Below are 19568 nucleotides of genomic sequence, written 5' to 3' on the forward strand. Positions count from 1 at the left end.
TGCCTACCCAAGATATTTGTCACCTGGTTGTCCTTACCAGATGGCATGCGATATCCAAACTGTAGCCTGCTACAAACTCAATCCAATTGCACTGTCCAAGTACAAGTTTTAATGAATGAAGATAAATTTCAGATTCTAATGATCCCAGAGAATTTGAATTTCCTTCCCGTATAATTACGATTTCTAAAATCATAACGCAAATACCCCTGCAGCCACTCCGAATCATGAATAAGGTAGTGGGTCTTGTAAGGTCTCAACTGACGCGATGCATATACAAATGACCTTGATCCTTATGCATCAATATCCAATCCGCCAATGCTCATCATGCTCATCATGCTCCTCTGCTCCAAAAATAAATTAGAGTGCGACGATGCTCAACATGCTCAACTTATCCAAGTGCTCGCAAAATAATTTATTAATAAGCTCCACAAATACTATATGTGCTTTCATCGACCTAAATGATATCATTTCAACAAATAATATCCATGATGCATACAAAAATCCACATTCCGTACATACTCCTTAGCTATAACAATCTGATGGTATCCTGATGCCAAGACAACCTTCGAGAACCATGATCCTCCATGCAGCTAATCAAGAAATTCGTCAATATGATGGTTACCATGTTCAAGTCTATGTAGTCGATACAAAGCTTGGTCTGATAAAACCCTTGTCTGATGAATTTTCAATATGCTCTTTCAGCTCGGCCATCTCTGCTGGCACTAAACGGTATGAAGCTTGTTAAACCGGTGCTGTCCATGGTTCCAACTCAATCGCAAGAGCGTCTCATGTGACTGGTGGTGGCCGTTCCAAATGCCACAAATACATCTCCATACACTGAGATAACTTAAGATCCCGCAACTCATCTTTACCCTCAAAATGATCACCAAAAATCCATTTACTCCCCATATCCAATAACTCCTCTGCATGTAGCATGTATACAATAAAAACTTCCATATGCTCCAGCAATAGGAACTCTTTACCTCAGGCAATCCAAAACTTCTCGAGGTCATGTAGTCAATCCATCTTAAGGATGACATCGTAAAAAAAACATAGCTCCATCTCTGACGAGTCTCTGAACCAATCGTCCTTCCAAGCATAACTGGTACACTACGATGAATATAAATAGCTCACAATATCCTATGTCAGCTATCCAAACTGACACATCTCTGACACGGTCAACAATGCCAAAAACTGGCAAACATACCAAGCGTAACTCCAATAACAACACAACGCAAGCTGCTGCACCCCAAATCCAAAAGTGATCCCCACGAGTTTACAAAATAACCATGCCTCCAAGGCAGTACATATACTCATACACACGAATAACACATGCCAACTCATGGCTCACATCTCACACCACATAATCTTCAGTAACAAAAACTCGTGGAGCGATGGCTTGAAGTTTGGGTGGTTGCAACAACGTCACACATCCACATGCGGACAATCTCCGAACACGGCTGACGAAACTGATACACACCTGAGCAATCTGTCAAACTGTGACATCATCATCCATCTGTCGAACATCTCGCTGAAATCATGTTAGCTAGAGAACGGATGACGATGAGTAAAATCATCGTCAATAAAAAGACAATTGGATTAGAAGTCACTGAACGGAGAGGTGCTGTATTTTTTTTCTTTTAAAACTCCCAAATTCCCAGATTCAAAAATCTTTTAAAACTGATTAAACCGAATTAAAACCGAGTTGAAACCACATCCAACAAATCGCCATCCCGGGTCAGAGCCGGGACGAAACCTCACTCTGATACCAAAATTGTGACACCCCGATTTACATAATAAAATATTACGATAAATAAATAGTTCTGATACCAAAATTGTGACACCCGTCACTTTGAAATAATAATAAAAATAATACGATAAATAATAATTTCTGAAATCTCCATTTATAAATATTTGAAAGTCAACGTACATGCTGGAAATCCAATAAATAAAATAAACATATGAAATATATAGAGACAACATAAAGTCGAAGGTCTGAAATATATAAATAAGCGGAAACGTCGGAAGCCCAAAGGCCTGAAAACGTAATAACACCCAAAGCACAAAGCCGATGTAATCACTCCTGGTCAACAGTCTCATTTGAAAGGGGGGGGGGACGAGGGGTGAACAACAGGGGAGTTGCCCAGTGAGGTATGTGATGCTAAACCGCAAACCACTGACTCAGTTCATAGCACTACAGCTATGTAGGGCTAGCTCTAGCATGAAACAAACACAGTGCCTATAACACCACACAGAACAATCAATATATGTCTAGTGGACTAGACATGCTACAACCAATGCGATGATAGCATACCGCATTTCCTCATATGGATATAGTATATATATATATATATATATATATATAACTCTACAGGCGTAGCTAGTACAATAGTCCACTCTGTAGCCCCGCAATATTCACAAACAAGCGGCCTAGTACAAACGTCTCTGTACCCCGCTAAACACACGGCCTAATACAGATATCTATGTACCCCGCGATCTCTCAAACAGGCGGCCTAGTACAAACGTCTCTGTACCCCGCTAAACACACTGCCTAGTACAGATATCTCTGTAACCCGCGATCTCTCAAACATGCGGCCTAGTACAAACGTCTCCGTACCCCGCAAATCCTGCGGCCTAGTGCAATCACCTCTGCACCCCACAATCTCAACACATGGACTAACATATATACATATATATAATTAACAGTTCTTAACATCAATCATTTTAATCAACCGTTGAATCCTCTATTATCCTATTTCCGATTTAACAATCAATATCAATAATGAACAACCAAGACTCTCAACCAAGACTCTCAAACAGATTCGATTCACAGAGACGGATCATGTTTCGAAACTAAACTTTCCATAATGGCAGTACTAAACTAGCTCGGAATTTAACGGAGTAGCTCTCACCTTAGCAACAAGAAGACGTGGTATCTATGAACTCCAGATGCTCAAATAGATTCCAAAGTGAGTCACCGGCGAGTTAAGGCGGCCGGCGACGGCGAGTCACGGCGGTCCGGCAGAGTTCTGGCGGTGGTCCGGAAAGTTCCGGCGGTGGTCCGGCGGTGTTCCAGCGGTGGTCCGGCAGTGGAGGACGGTGGCGAAAATGGTAGCGACGATTTCCGGCGGTGGTGCTTGTAACTCGCACGCAGAGGCGAAACTTCCGGAGGTTCTAGCGACTTCATACGGACTCCGAGTGCGTCGTGGTTGGTGGCTATGGCTTCGTCTCGACGAAAGGAACACGATGGTGGCTTTGCATGCGCGAGATTTTCAACGGTTAAGAAGATATGGCCGATTTACTGAACAGACGAAAACAAAGCTTCAGAGGTGGCGGTTTCTGGCGATTCTCAGCTGTGGCGAACGGTGGTGACAACCTTGGCGAAGTCTTGGCGTGCGGTGGTCGTGATGAGCTTCGGCTATGGCTCAAATTTCGCAAAGATTTCACTTTTCTTCATTTCTCTCTCCATAGAACTCTTTCTATTTTTTTTTTCTCTAACTTTCTGATTTTTTTTTATACTGAAAAAAAACAATGTGAAAATAAAATATTTATAGACAAATATTTTGGACCTTAATGTATTGCTTGGGCTTTAGACGGCTAACGAGTTCCGAGACCGAAATTAGATCGTTACAATGACCCTGAGTACAATTGATCCGGAGCTCTACTAGTCTCATAAACAAATGCTTGAGAGTCAAAACTGAACAGAACCGAACCACTATATATGTACTTGGATTGGATGTTCAATTTCCGAACTTGGTTTATTGCTTATATAACAAGTCTATGCGAATTTTTTTGATAAACGCAAAGCACATAACAGAAGAATATTCACATAATCAGAGGAAAAAGTAGTACAGAACAAGAAGCAAAGATGAGTTTCTCATTCATGAAAAGACAAAAGATTAAAAGATGAGCTTTTATTGCTTTCTCCAGACGCTGCTGCAACCTTTTCAACGAGGCTGATAGATGTGATGGTTCCGGCGACAGTAGAAGTTCGGGTTCATCCTCTTCTGGTTATACTTGGCAGAACAAGACACATTAGATCTGTAAAGCTTCCCTTTCGTAGACTCCGCCATGCTCAGAAGCGCCTTCAAGTACCTCCCAACATCTGATTCTGCCAGAGAAGTAATTGTAAGAAACTAAACGTGTTTTAATGTGTTTTTTTTTTTCGTTACCTCTCACTGAAGATCCACCCATCTCATTCTCACCGGATGACGTCATGATTAGCTCCTCGAACTCGTCCTCCATATCGCCGAACTCATACTCCTCCGAGTTGGCACTGAGCCAGAAGTCACGGAACCACTTGGATGTTGTCACCAGCTCCCACCACTTGGGAGAGAAATCCTCTACCTCACGGAATCCCACCGGATCGAACGCCGGCGCGTTTGGGTTCAGCGTCGATACACTCCGATCTACCACCGTCGACATTTTTACACCCAAGTCTTCTGATTAGGAAAAGCTTTGGCACCCTTTTTAAAGAAACTAGTAGACGGTAAACCGGTATGAGCAACCGGCATGTGTAATAGATTAACTAAATATTTATAAATATGTTTGTATATGTCTATACTATTGTAAAAACTAAAATATAAGATTACAAGATTAATTCATGTATAAATATTAATATATCAAATATAAATATTAATGAAATTTAAAAATTTAATGTGTTTTAAAAATACGGATCCGGATATCAAGATCTAAAAATTCAAATATCCATATTCGGTTTGGACGGATCCAAGATTTTACTATCCGGATTCAGATCTGGACACCCCATATATCCTATTTTCAGAGCGGATCTCGGATCGAATCTGGATCTCGGATAATAAGTCCCAGGGGTAGTATCATTTATACCAAATATTAAAATAATATTTATTTTTATTTTTTTGTAGTTATAAATACATTATTTTATTAATTCATTTTAACATATACAATAGAACCTCTATAAATTAATAATGTTGGGACTTTGAAATTGTATTAATTTATAGAGATATTATTTTACAAAAATTTCGTTATTTAGATTTCTTATTTTAAGATATATTTATTCTAAGATAAGAAAAATATTTAATTTTAGTGTATATACATTAATTGTTATTTTTGAAATTTCACATTTATATTAATTTTATTATATTATTTGGTTTATATAATATATATCACATAGAACTTAAATGTGGTTTTAGATATAATCTTACAAAATCTCATCAAACATTTATTAAGTGTTAAGAAAATATAAAGATAATTCTATTGTGAATAAAAAACAAAAATATAATAGTAAGATCTTACTTATATAAAATATGTATATATAGAAATTATTAATTTATAATTTTAATGGGACCATATATTTACATAGAATTTTCTAACATGTTATTATCTTATTATTTTATCGATTTGTGTCAAATTCTGAACCATTCCAAGTTGGGACCGGTGAAATTTATTAATTTATAAAGATTATTAATTTATCGAGTATTAATTTATAGAGGTTCTACTGTAGTTGTGAATACATCATAATATTTTGTATTTTTATTTGTATTTTCTAAAAAGTGAACTATTACTATATTTCTATTTTTAATTAGTAATATAATCAAATGAATGTTATTGATTATATTAAATTGTATCAAAATAATAATGCTTTTCATTTTAAATGTATAATATTTTAATTATGATTAATATTTTAAATAAATAAATAAATAAGTATACAACTTAACTAAAATAATTAACAGAAAAATAAATTTACTATATTTTAATAAATAAATAAGTACAAAAAAACATAAGTGATAAATATAGTTAGCCAATTATAAATAATTAATGTATTAAATTACTAAAAAGAAAAAGCTAGTAATATTGTTTTGGTGTAGTACTTGATGTGATGATTGGATATGAATAACAAAGTTTAACAACAAAACACAAAATTTAATATTACGGTTTGAGATATCCTAAATATTTACAGAAATATCCTTTTCTTTATTTTAGAATTATAAAAAAAATATTGGTTTAAAATTCAAGGTTGTTATCTCATCATACGCAAAACAAACGAAGGAAAATTAGCTATCTATACATACATGCTCTAGAGCCATTATACCATGTATTTGGGTAATATGATACCCTATAAATATTTTTCATGTAAACGGAGAAAAGGCTGAGATATAAAATGGGAAATTAGATTGCATAACACAAAAGAAATTATATTTAACTATCTAACAAAAAATAAAATACAACCATTATTATTACATTATATACTATGATACTCATACTATCCGGTTTATAGGCGATAAACACATTCTTCTTTTATTACCAACTACCACCACAGTATATTCCATAACTACCGCCACCATCAGCTATGTCAACCACATCTCTTCAGCTGCCACCTTTTCTTTGAAATCATCCTCACTTTGATATGCTAAAATTAATCTAGAGTAACTCTCTCTCAGATAAGAGATCAGTTGCAGTGCACAGCGATTGTATTCACGGATACTTGCTATTTCACACAATAGACTTGAATTTCAGATTTAGCTAGGTTAAAATATATAAAACAATAAACAAAACAGTAAATAAAAGAGCAATAGATAAATAGATGAGTTAACAGATGGGATAAGGTGTTAGACTTAGGATTTCATTCAGGTTATCAGAACTCAAATCTATAAATGCTAAGGGGTTGATCCTAGAACTCGAATGCAATAGTAAGATATCCAACTCTCGCATTGAGTCTACATGTTTAAATTATTCATACTAATAGGTATTTAATATGGAATGAGTATCGATCGGTACACTTATGGAGTTTCGATCAATACATTTTTTAAACAGGCTTTATCGTCCAGATCGATAAGTTCACTTGGTTAACTCAACCAGTGTGTCACTGTGCCTAACAACCTAGCTCAGCAGAATTATTATCAGGTAATGTACCTACTCTCGCAACTGTCAATAACCTAAGTTCAGGATTCTAGATAATTACTCTAGAATGCAACAGTAAGATTCATTATGTCAAGGATCCTAACAAATCACCCTAGCAATTCTAAATTTCAAGTTCATTCAAAACCCTAAAAAAATCTCAAATCTAACAATGGATCTACTCAGACATGATTAGAGAAGACATAATCAAAGAAAGAATAGATAGAATATGATAAATCAATAAAAAACCAATGGAGTTCCAAGAGGACTTTGAAGGAGTTCCTCCCTTCTCTCCTAACCTAAGAGAAAACCTAAAGTAAAACAATAGAATAAAACCTAGCCGTCAATAATGGCTTAGCAAACTATAAGAACTAGGTATCAAGTCGGCCATAGGTAATTTGTAATTTGTGGTGACTTCTCGTTCCACGTCTTTCTTGAAATAGGCTCGGCCCATCTTCTCGCATCAGTTTCTTTTTACACCAAGGTATTAGTATCGATCAACACTCCTTCATACCTTAGATAACTTCCTCTCACGAGTCAGGCATACCACTCTTCAGTAAAACGAGGATAACTTTAGATTTAACCGTCAAACCGGTGGCATTGGAAAACTAACTCAAAGGTATATCTTGTGTCAAATATGAGAAAAAAAAACAATCTGTAAAGAGGAGATAGTTGACTGCATGTGCATTGTTGGATATTTTCACTCCCGTAAGAGACCTGTACGATGTAGCTTGTCTTTTCTAACTTTCAGGCTGTGGAAAACTTCATGAGCTACGACAATATTTTCTGAAATCATTCTTCCAGGGATAAGGCGTTTTGATTCTCTGAGAAGATATTACCCAAATGTTTCTTCAACCGGTTAACCAGGACTTTTGTAATGATCTTATAAGACACATTACATAGTGCGATGGGTCTAAATTTCTTCTTACCATTGGGGGGATAAACCTTCGGTATAAGGCATAGATTGGTATGACAGAGTTGCTGGTCTAGTTGTCCTGTTTCAAAGAAAACAGAAATCTCCTTCATTACATCATCTTTTACATTCTCTCAATAGGTGTGATAAAAGACTGCAGTAATAGCGGCTGGTCTTGGGGCTGGATGTGCCCCTATATCCATTACTGCCATGCGGAATTCTTCTTATGTGACCATTCTTGTTAGATCATGATTCATCTCTGGTGTAACCTTCTAGTGGAAATTCTGAAATACTTTCACATACATTGCTGGATCAGTCCCATTTGAAGCATATAGATCTTGAAAATAGTTAACAGCCACTTTCGATAGCTCTTTACGTCCTCTGTGGATAACACCTTGTTCATCCTGAATAGAGTTAATAGTGTTTTTGATTCTCTTTTCCTTTGTTACAGCATGAAAATACCATGTATTACGGTCTCCGGATCTCAACCAATTTATTCTGTTTTCAGTATATCTCTTCATCTATTTATAAGCTTGATTTAATTCATCCTTAAGTTCTGTCTTTCGTTTCTGAGGTATAACAGCATAAGTAACCGCTTTATCCAGCATCGCTCTCAAAGTGTCAATTCTTTCTTCAGCATTATTTCAATTATATCTTTTTCCATCTAGATATGTGATGGTTGCATCTACGGAGCCTCTGGACTAGTGGTAGCTGCATAGTTTAACTATGTCATGCTCCTCTCCATCCTCTACGAACTGACTCATTAAAAGCTTATTTATTTATCATACGACTATCAGATAGAAAGCTCTTGGGAGGTTCCTCTCTGCCTGAAGCAATAAAGGTCACAAATGGCCGATGATCAGACTCACCTATCTCAAAAAAAAAATCAGTAGCATGAAACAACTCAACCATCTGTTATTAGCCATAGTACGATCTAGAGCACACTGAACTAAATGTGTGCCTCTCTGTCCCACCCAGATAGACGATTACCCACTGAATGAAGACCAGTAAATTCACATATTCTCATCATTTATCTGAACTCCTAAAAAAAAACCTCTCATCGTAAACACACACCATCTTTATCATGGTTCTAAGGATTTCATTAAAGTCTCCCAAAATAAACCAAGGCTGTTGTCTTCTGGTTAAACTCAGGCGTACTAATTTTTCCCATGTATGATGTCTTAAAGACGGATTAGGGTGTCCATAAACAAAGGAAAAGTTGAAAGGCATTCCATTAAAACCAACATTACAATCGATGGGATGAGCTGATTGACTAAACATACTTAACTGTAGATACTGCTTAAATAAGACAATTAATCCACCTCCTACACCTATAGGTGGTACAATTAATGAACAGACAAATCTGAGCTCCTACATCACACACATAATCCTCTTATTGCTTTGTTTCTGATAAACAAAGAATGTCCAGGAGATATTTGTGGTTTATCTCCTTCAGGCGTCGAACCGTCGAGTATGTGCCTAATCCTCGACAGTTCCCTGTCCTCATGGTGGAAGAGGTGATACTGGACCCACCACGCCTCTCACCGTGTCAGACTCAGACGTGTTTGTTCCATCTCTATTACTCTTTTTGTAAGGCTCTGCCCTATTCTTCTTGCACTTTGCACTGTTAACCCCACTTGTTTCACCCTTCTCAGCATAAGCGAAATTCATTGCGTTCCCATTACCATTTGTCATGATTTGGGATGATCTCCATGTTAGCATCATCTTCCCCGCTGTCATTGTCTTCATCATCATTTCCTACTTCACCTTTTATTACGCAGGCTCCAGAGTCATATGTTGTCATACCGCACGTCTCACAGAATCCGCGAAGACGCTCGTACTGGAGTCTCATAAAGGTGTTAACACGTGGAGAAAATTGGAAATTCCTTTGAATCCTGAGAGGGTGATTGACATTCCAGTTCAATTGTATCCTGACAAACTCCAAACGGCTACCAACCTCCTCGTTATAATCCATTTGAATGTACTCTCCTAGAGCGCAAACAATGTGAATAATAACATCTATGTTCATGAGTTGGAGTGGGTTTCCTCTTATTTGGATACAAAATGGAATGAAATTTAGCATTTCCATATCCATAAATGAAGTCCATCTCTGGAGTACAAGCATATGGTCCGAAAATGCGTAAGGCCCCCTTCTGATACTGTGTCCATAGCTTCCTCAGACGGGAACACGAACTGAAATCATTTGCCTTCAATAACTCTGTCTCGAACCAAACTTTGAAACCCCCCAATTCCTTTGCATCGATGTAACGATTGCTCGTAGGTTTTGTTTGTGTGGCATCACTAGATGCCTAATCAGAATAAATATTTTCTCTTTTTCCGCTTGACGGACCACTGCCGGTGGCAACACAAAAGGAGCATCGCCAGCACCGAGGTTTATGTCTTGTAATGCTCTCCGAATATTATCAGCCATCGAGTCCAGAAAAATGATAGATCTCTAGAGACAGTATAAGGGATAAAAGAGTTGAAAGGTATCGATAAAAATCCAACCTTTCTTTCCTCGGTATATATACACTCAACCAAGCGAACAACCTCAAGACCATTTCATCACGATTTCTCTTGCAAATAATGTGGAGATATACAACATTGTGGCCGGTTTCTGTGTAAACCTTTGTTATCAAAATCATCATGAACCACCCAGATAGTGGCGAGAAATTGAAAAAATGGAAACCGTTTTATTATCGCCTTTTGTCACCGTCTCTAAATTTGATTTTTATTTTCTTCCTTCTTTAATTACCGAAGTACTACTAAAACATATATGAAATTCTTTTTAGTTATTATTATTTAAAAAAAATTGTCATTACACCCAAAAAAGAAAAAAATTGTCATTGATCTCAAATAGGGTATAGATTTCAATATCTATATTAATAAAGTTGAATGGAAAGTCTCCTCATGCCTCCACCTCAGTACACCATGCTCTATTTTGCGACACGTGGCACTAGGCTATCGAATTTTATTTCTGTTTTGTTTCTGGTGGATTTCTTAGTGGGTTTCGTAATTTGTGTATGGAACTATGGATCACTTCTTTACAGGTCCTGCCTTCTCCTGAAGAGTCCGCCGTCACCACAAAAACTTCTCGACACCTAAGTTTTCATCTGTTCATCTAGCCTGCAAAAAAAATCTTTCAACGTTACGGAGTTCGTCTGAATCAAAGCGTCGTCTTCAACGGATTCATTTACAATTGTTCTCCGCACCTCACACAATCTATCATTGAATGCATCCCATTTTACTTCCTTTCTCAGAATATAAGGTAAGTCATATCCAGTAAATTTCATTAGTTCATTCTCTCAATCACAATCATAAGCTTTCAAAAATCCCAGTAAATGGTTAATTTACCTTTTGACTATTTTTTCGATTAATTTACACTAGATTTAACACCTTCTTTTCCTCTCTCCTCTGTATCTCTACGAACGCAGCGATCTTCATCAAAATCGTTTTCTACCTTAGATATAATTACCTGATTATATCTCTAATTCCTATTCACTACGTGTTTGCCTTACGTTTTGGTTGATATTTGTTGGTCACATGTTGATTTTTGAACGGAATAATTGTTTCCATTATTAACATCCTCATAGGCCTCTCTGCTTATGTTTGTGACTTTAATCTGTATCTGGCTAAATTAGAACTTCCTTTCGATGTTTCATATCAGTCTCTTTAGGTGATCAGAAGCCCACGAGTTCAGCAGGACAGGACGTAGCAAAGCGTATGCAAAGGATCCAATCTAAACAGAAAGTCCAAACAGGTGCCTTCTTCATTTTCATGTACTCATTTCCTACTGATTCTTCAATTTAATGTGTTCATTATCTTGCAAGGATTAAACTTTTTGGCTGTTCAAAACTTTTTCATCTGGCTAATGTGAAATTTACTGAAGGTTAGAAGAGTAGACTTTTTGTGATTCCAAGGGAGTACTTCCCCTAGACTTTCAAGAAGAACATCCTACGGAACAAATATACTGCTGATGGCTGGAGGTTTTTTTGTAACTTAGCCTCTTGATCTTGAAAGGCACACTGACGTTGAATTCGAATGAAAAACAGGTTAGAAAATCTACTGGAGACAATGCTAGACGTTCTTTCAACACATACTTATAATTGTGCTATTATCTAAGTTGAGATGTTCTTAAACTATATCTAATACTTGCATTTCACAATAATTCAGAAGAAGACACCTTATGTTGCTAAGGCTAAAAAGTGTACGGTTGACTACAAGAAGAACATCAAAGAAAAGGGCAGAGGATTCAAAGGTAGGAGATGAGCAGAGATTGAGAAACTATTTTTTTTTTAAATCAGAGAGATTTTATAGCTGTTTATGATCTTGATCTTAGGGGCAGAGGATTCAAAGGCAGGAGATGATCTTGATCCAGCAAAATCAATCAAACAGATCTCTGTAATCATGGAAACTCTGCATACAATCTTTCCACCCAGCCAGTGCAAGCAAGATCTCAGTCTCAGCCAGCACAAGTAAGGAAGTATAGAGCAGCATTCTTCCCGTTCCACTTTACAAACTGATTCAAAAAGTGGAAAAGGGATCCACCAAAACCCAATTGACCAAAGGTATTAAGAAAGACTTGGAGGATGTCAACAAGATCTTTAAATGTGTCAAGTTTTTGTGGTTCTCAATAAATGCAGAAAACCAGGAGGGTTTACATTCTGAGGATGGTGAAGTGGATAACGAAAAATGTATCAAATCCTTACCAGCTATCCATGTTCATGAAAAAGATCTCAAAAGAACTCAAGGTTTACAGACTAGAGACAAGTTCATGGAGCTTAGTACTGACAGCAAGATCTGTCTCCTAAGCTTTGCTGTGTTCCCGGATAATCAAGAAGTCAACAAGATGATGCTCATTATTGGTGTATTGTAGAAGGCATTCTCCCTGGTGAAGTCAAACCCCAAGATGCTGTGAAAGACATTCTCAAGTTCTTCATGGAAAATATTTGATTGAGCCTTTGAGCCAAATAGCTTTAAGATGACACCTTTTGTACATTCTTCGATGGTTATTATCACATGGGAGATAAATATTAAGTATGTATCAGAAAGAAAAGAAGCCAAAGATGAATCGTCCGACTTGAAAAATATAGAATACGTAGTACCTACACAATACATTTACATGTGTGTTATTTGGTACCTAAACATTTCATACTGAAATCTTTTACAGATTTTTTATATATAAAAGATAAACTAACATATTAAATAGCAAATAAATTTAAACATTCAAAATAATATTAGCTTCAAGATTTAAAGATTAGTAAGTCAATTTTATTCATCATCAAAAATTAAAATGTTTAAATATTCAAAATATTTATATATTTTTGAAATATATATTTATATGTGATGAAAGTTATTTACATTCTCTACAGGTGAAATAAATAAATTTAAATTAGATGCTTTAACAAAATATATAATGCTATTTCAAGCAAAATATTTATAATTTATTAAAATATTTTACTCCAATTTATCAAATACTATATAAAATAATTTATTATATTGTAAACCCGAAATGAAAACCAGATAACATTTTTTAAAATATAATATTTAAATTATTTTTTCACATCTGAAACTATAAACAGTAAAAACTCTATAAATTAATAATTTTGGGACTATAATATTTTATCAATTTATAGAGTTATGAATTTACAATAATTTCTTTTTTGAGATTTTTGAATATTTTATATATAAATAAGAAAATATTTAATTGTACCGTATATACATTAATCAAATTTTAGAAATTTGAATTTAATATTGTTTTATTATATTTTGGTGTACATTTTTTATGTTTTATAGAATATAAAAGTGGTTTTTGAGATAATTTTACTAAATATTGTCAAATACATTAAATGTTAAAAGAAATAGAGGTATTTTCATTGTGAGTATAAAACCAACAATATAATATTTAGTTTGTACTTATATAAAATATATATAGACATATTATTAATTTATGACTTTAATGGGACCATATATTTACATAAGAGTTTCTAAAAAAATATTATATTATTTTTTTATCGATTTTTGTCATATTTTGAACCGGCCCATTCGAGACAAGATTTATTAATTTATATTGTTTATTAATTTATTGAATATTAGTTTATATAATTTTTTCTGTAAATTTAACAGAGAAACAAAATGCACAAATATCATGAGAGTTACATATATATATATATTAAAAGTTAAATTAAAAAAAGGATTGACTAACATAGTAACATATATATCTAACTTCTAATTATAACACAAGTGTGAGTTACATATAAGAAATATATGCATCCAAAATTTCAAATTCAAGTTCTAGATTCAAGGTACTAATATCATGACAGTGGGTACTTACTGAAAAATAAGAATGATCAGAAAAATAATATTAGCATCAAAAAATGGATAAAAGGTTAGTGTACATAACAACAATTCTACCCAATAAGTTGACGAGAACACAAAATTCACTGCCGATAACAGAGCATACAAAATAAGTCTGTAATAAGACATGGTCTCACAACAACTATAAAAATAAACACATAATTAACACACAAAATATATATATTTCAGGGAAATATATATAACATTCCGCGCGAAGCACGGACCAACCACTAGTATCTTAATAAAATCTAGGGTAGAGGCTCAAATAATTCTAAGAAAATTTACAAAGTTACTCCAAAAAGGGAAAATATTTATAAAGAAAAAAATAGTGAAAAGGAATTTCCTATTTCGCTGACCAAATCAGATAAAGAAAAAGGAAACAAAACCTAAAGAGATCCTCTGTCTCTATATAAACAGAACTAAAACGTAAGAGAAATCTAATCAACTCTTTCACGCTTTCTCGCTATCTAGTTCTCCAAGGAAAAAAAAAACTCTTTTTACGTTCTCTCTAAGGGAAAAACCATCAAACAATGAGAGATGACCAGCAGAAACTGATCTCATCATTCATGGAGATTGCTATTGGTCAAACCAAAGACACCGCAATACAATTCCTAAAGGAAACGAGCTGGAACCTTGAAGAAGCTATTAACCTCTTTCTCATTCACAGAGAGAATCAACCTCAACGTCAGCAAAACGCAACAGAGCTGCATAGGAGTGATTATCAAGAAGAAGAACATATCCCTCCTCCTTTACCTTCGATTAGGGATACTCTCTACGACTCTTCTTACATGTATCAAACTCCGGTTCAAGTATGTCCTGAAGAGATCTGGGACGCGGAATCCGAACCGTCAGAAGATTCGGACACTGATGTTGGAGCAGATTCCAAACCAGAACCCTCAGAAGAGCCGAGGAGGTTGTCTTCTTTGTACCGTGCTCCACTGAAACTTCTTTTCCAAGGTACGTTTGAAGAGGCGAAATCAACATCTTCTAGACAGAACCTATGGCTGCTAGTCAACCTCCAGTCCACGACCGAGTTTACTTCTCACATGCTAAACCGAGATTTATGGGCTAACGAAGTCGTTTCTCAAGCCATTGAGTCTAGCTTCATCCTATCTCAAGTCTATGATGATACCACCGAAGGAAAGAAAGTCTCTACTTTCTACCGCATCGAATCTGCTCCTCCTGTGGTGCTTCTCATCGATCCCATCACTGGTCAGAATATGCGTTCTTGGAGTGGCGCAATTGAAGCTCATGGTTTCGTGGAGGATTTGATGAAGTACATGGATGATGGTCCTCATCAATACATGGCTTCTTCAACAAGAAACAAACGTATGAAGACAGAGAAGATTTCCTCTGAAAGCAGCCAGACTGGGATGCCCGAACTTGCAGAGTCTTTAGAAACAAAGGAGGAGGAGGAGACTTGTTCTTCACGCAACCAGACTATTAGTCACATTGGGTTACCACTGCCTTGGGGGCCCGAGTTTGAAAAGTCTGCAGAAGTGAAGCAGGAGGAGACTTGTGTAGAGTTTCCAGATTTAACAGAAGAGCCAAAGGGAGACTGTGATAAAAGCCTTGTGTGCAGTCTATGTGTTCGGTTTCCAGATGGGAGAAGAAAGCAGAGGAAGTTTCTCAAGACCGAACCTATTCAGCTTCTCTGGTCTTTCTGTCATTCTCAGATTGTTGGGTCCGAGAAGAAGGCGTTTAAGCTAGTACAAGCGATCCCTGGTGCTTCCAAGACTCTGGAGTATGGAGCTAGCGCAACTTTCGACCAATCTGGCCTCGCAAACTCGATGATCTCGGTTACTTGGGAGTGAAGATTCATTTACTATTATTAAATTATTTTCATATGTAAATTTTGATTGATTTATAGAAAGAATGAGACAATGACAAGGTGAAAGAAGATTAATGCCATACATGATAACACCTGCAAACCAGACTCTCCAAGTCAAAAGTTATAACGTTTTACTAATTCAAGCGACCTTGTTTGACAATGACGGCTATTACCTATTTTCTTCACGTTTATCTAATCATCAACATGATAAGTTGATTTTAGTTCACAGCTTACTCCAAATTGTCTCTTTTTTTTCTATATTAACATTGCGTCATTTGTGACCTCTGCTCCTCAACTAAATCTGTTCTATAAATCAGCAACACTCTGATCAACGGAGATAAAAATGAATGAACGTTCAAACATAGATTACAACTGTGGTGTTTGATTAAAGTTGTCAAATGGTCCATACAGCGCGCAATTGGGTTTGCCATACATATCATTTTTATTTTGGACATTGTTGGTCGAACAATAATTGACGATGGTCCAAAAACTTCAATTTAATTTTAAATTCCTTTAATTGTTCCATAATTTTTAATTCCCATTGAAACAGTTAAAATAGCATTTTTTTACCCAAAATCATAAAACCGTGTTTTTCAAACAAAAACGTAAAATCACATTTTCCGCCAAACACTAAAATCACGTTTTCTGGCAAAAACTTAAAATCACTATTATGGTGTGTGTGACGATAACTACAATAGCTAATCATGTTGGAGAGAATATACACACATCTTCAGAGATATATATGAGAAAAAACAAGAACTGAAGTTTGTTTACAATCATTATTACACCAAAAAAAAAGTTTGTTTATAATCTGATTGGTTTAGTTGCTTTATAATCCAATTAAAAGAACAAAAACTGTAACCCAACGAGAATCCGATTTTACTGTAATCAAACCAAACAAATCCTCGATATATATATATATATTCCATAATTATCTTCTTCTTTTTTTAACGCTATTCCATAATTATCTAGGATCTACAAAAATCTTATATTCCCTTTTCTCTTTCTGTTAAGAGTTTAACCTAATTCTTTGTAATATAAATATTTGGCTTCGTTATCAATAAAGGTTAGAGGTGTTCCAATCTCAAGTTTAACAAAACTTATCAGAGCAGTATTGGCGTAATTATTATCACAAACAGTTGCTGATGATGGATGCTCCACATGATTCTTCTCATGAAGAAGGAAAAGAAGAACAAGTTCCCATTCCTTTACCTTCGACTGGGAATACTCTCTGTGATACTCCGGTTCCTGAAGAGATCTCTGACTCCGAATCAGAATCGTTAGACTCACTGACATTCGATGAGACTCCTCAAACAACCAATGAGTACCAACAGAATCTAATCTCATCATTCACCGAGGTAGCTGTTGGTCAAACAATGGAAACAGTCATACAGTTCTTAGAGACGGCAAACTGGAACCTCGAAGAAGCCATCAATCACTTTTTCGTTGAATCAAACACGACGAGGTTACCTCCTCTGAGGTTTCTTTTCGAAGGTTCGTTCGATGAGGCAAAATCAGCATCTTCCCAAGAGAATCTGTGGTTGCTAGTGAATCTCCAATCCACGAAAAACTATGCTTCTCATTCGCTTGACATAGATTTATGGTCGAACAAAGTCGTTTCTCAAGCTATCGAGTCAAGCATCATCTTATGGCAAGTCTATGATGATACCACTGAAGGACAGAAAATCTCTACTTTCTACAAGATTGAGTCTGCTCTTCCCGTGGTGCTCCTCATTGATCCCATCACTGGTTTTAAGATGCGGTCGTGGAGCGGAGTGATTGAAGCTCAGAGTTTTATCGACGATTTGATGAACTATACTAACTCTGGTCCTCACGAACACATTGCTTCTCTGACAAGAAAAGAACCCGTTTTATGTAATGAAACCAACCAGACTAGTGATGATGTTGTCACTCCTTCAGGGGCGGAGACTTGTTCGTCAACCAACTGTGATGATGTCGTCGAAACGATTGAGACGAAGACTTTACCCACACATGAGGAGGAGGAAGAGGAGACTTGTTTTGAGTTTCCAGTCTTGACAGAAGAGCCAAAAGGAGACTGTGATCGAAGCCTTGTGTGCAGTCTATGTGTTCGGTTTCCAGATGGGAGAAGAAAGCAGAGGAAGTTTCTCAAGACCGAACCTATTCAGCTTCTCTGGTCTTTCTGTTATTCTCAGATGGTGGAGTCTGAGAAGAAGGCGTTTAAGCTAGTACAAGCGATTCCTGGTGCTTCAAAGACTCTTGATTATGGAGCTGACGCCACGTTCGGACAATCTGGGCTCGCTAATTCGATGGTGTTGGTTGCTTGGGAGTGAAGATTTGGAGTTTAGACCCCAAGTCGTAGTGTTTTTTTTCTCTTATATCTTGATTTTAATAATTTGTTCCTTTCAACTTCCAGTTTGTCTCTTTTGCTATTTGATTTTCCATGGTCAATGAGACCTCTTCATCTAAACGTTTTTAGAAACCTGACAACGCTATGATCCAACTGGGAGAAAGTGGTCTTGAATAACGTTCAAAACTAAACAAGGATCGACCACTTTGGTGTTTAAATAATTTAGCCAATCTTGTTAGAAATCTTCCAAATGTTCGCATATCGAAATTAAAAGGAGAGATAAGAAGAAGCCTTTGTGAAATATTACGTGCTCTTTTTGGAAATTTCCCCATGGAACTGTAGCATTAATGGGCGTTGCAACTTGCAACATGATCAGAATCTGTCAAGTTCACGCAAAAGGTAGATAGTTCAACACCATGTTCTTTTTTTTGAACAGCAGTTTAACACCATGTTCAAGACAAACATTGAAAACAATGTCTTTAGTTTTTTCAAACAAAACGCATCTATGTTAATAAATGTTTTTTTGCTCAAATCCTCAAGTATATTGAGAAATCACTTTAGTGATTTATGTTGACGTGTAGAAGAGCTCTCCATTTAATTGTTATAATTTGATTGGTTGATAGTTTTTATTTTTTATTTATTTAATTAAAGTTTTTAAAAGGAAACTATTCATAGAATTACATATGTTTCCAAACATACAATTAATCATCTTAAATATAAATGAATTAACATAATTTGTTTATAGAAATAATTAAATATCTAGATTACATTATTTAAATTGATAAGATACATATAACATATGATATTTTAAAAACAGTTTTTATTATGTTTATATTAGTAGTGAATAAAATAAGTCATATATTTTAGAAAACTAATTAATCTAAACTTAATAATATTAATTAAATTCACTCATTCACTATATATATAGTATAAAAATGTGTCAAATGAATGCAAAACAGTCAAATATATAATTCTAAGAAATTTTAATCATTTTCCAATGACAATGTGATATCATATATGCGTTATCACTTTTAGAAATAATTAAAATATTTTTATATTTTAAAACATAAAAATTATACGGTAAGTTATTTAAATGTATATTAATCAAGAAAACATTTATTTAATTCATCTATTAATATAAACAGATGAATTAACATTATTATATGGTAAGTCATTTAAAATTATATTATTTGGTAATTCATTTAATTTATTATATAGCAAGCCATTTCATTATATTAATCAAAGTATTTTCACAGGATTTT

General features: G+C 35.4%; 3 protein-coding genes and 1 long non-coding RNA gene across 9 annotated transcripts; 3 read left to right on the top strand and 1 right to left on the bottom strand.

Annotated features, from left to right (window-relative positions):
- Positions 1-3811: 3811 nt before the first annotated feature.
- Positions 3812-4453, bottom strand: LOC106445756 (polyadenylate-binding protein-interacting protein 2). Of its 2 annotated transcripts, none has more exons than XM_048778056.1 (2): positions 4173-4453; positions 3812-4111 (listed from the first exon to the last, which is right to left on the bottom strand). In XM_048778056.1, exons 1-2 carry the CDS (start codon positions 4423-4425, stop codon positions 3948-3950), a joined length of 417 nt encoding a protein of 138 aa, XP_048634013.1. In that variant the 5' UTR covers positions 4426-4453; the 3' UTR covers positions 3812-3947. The 2 variants fall into 2 exon arrangements, with proteins under 2 accessions (XP_048634013.1, XP_048634014.1); XM_048778057.1 differs by having other exon boundaries at positions 3812-4105; positions 4173-4451.
- A 6340-nt stretch (positions 4454-10793) lies between these two features.
- Positions 10794-12962, top strand: LOC125608124. Of its 5 annotated transcripts, none has more exons than XR_007339213.1 (5): positions 10794-11057; positions 11457-11568; positions 11684-11841; positions 11963-12047; positions 12129-12962. It is a non-coding gene; the product is annotated as an uncharacterized LOC125608124 (long non-coding RNA). The 5 variants fall into 5 exon arrangements; XR_007339211.1 differs by having other exon boundaries at positions 10795-11057; positions 11466-11549; XR_007339212.1 differs by having other exon boundaries at positions 10796-11057; positions 11457-11549.
- A 529-nt stretch (positions 12963-13491) lies between these two features.
- On the top strand, positions 13492-16991 carry LOC106448110 (putative plant UBX domain-containing protein 14). The gene has a single exon (XM_022704027.2). It carries the CDS (start codon positions 14677-14679, stop codon positions 15958-15960), a length of 1284 nt encoding a protein of 427 aa, XP_022559748.1. The 5' UTR covers positions 13492-14676; the 3' UTR covers positions 15961-16991.
- An 11-nt stretch (positions 16992-17002) lies between these two features.
- Positions 17003-18943, top strand: LOC106445761 (putative plant UBX domain-containing protein 14). Its single transcript, XM_048778058.1, has one exon. It carries the CDS (start codon positions 17123-17125, stop codon positions 18287-18289), a length of 1167 nt encoding a protein of 388 aa, XP_048634015.1. The 5' UTR covers positions 17003-17122; the 3' UTR covers positions 18290-18943.
- The last annotated feature ends 625 nt before the right edge of the window (positions 18944-19568 follow it).

This window comes from Brassica napus, chromosome A4 (genome assembly GCF_020379485.1).
Source record: "Brassica napus cultivar Da-Ae chromosome A4, Da-Ae, whole genome shotgun sequence".
Lineage (NCBI taxonomy): Eukaryota > Viridiplantae > Streptophyta > Magnoliopsida > Brassicales > Brassicaceae > Brassica > Brassica napus.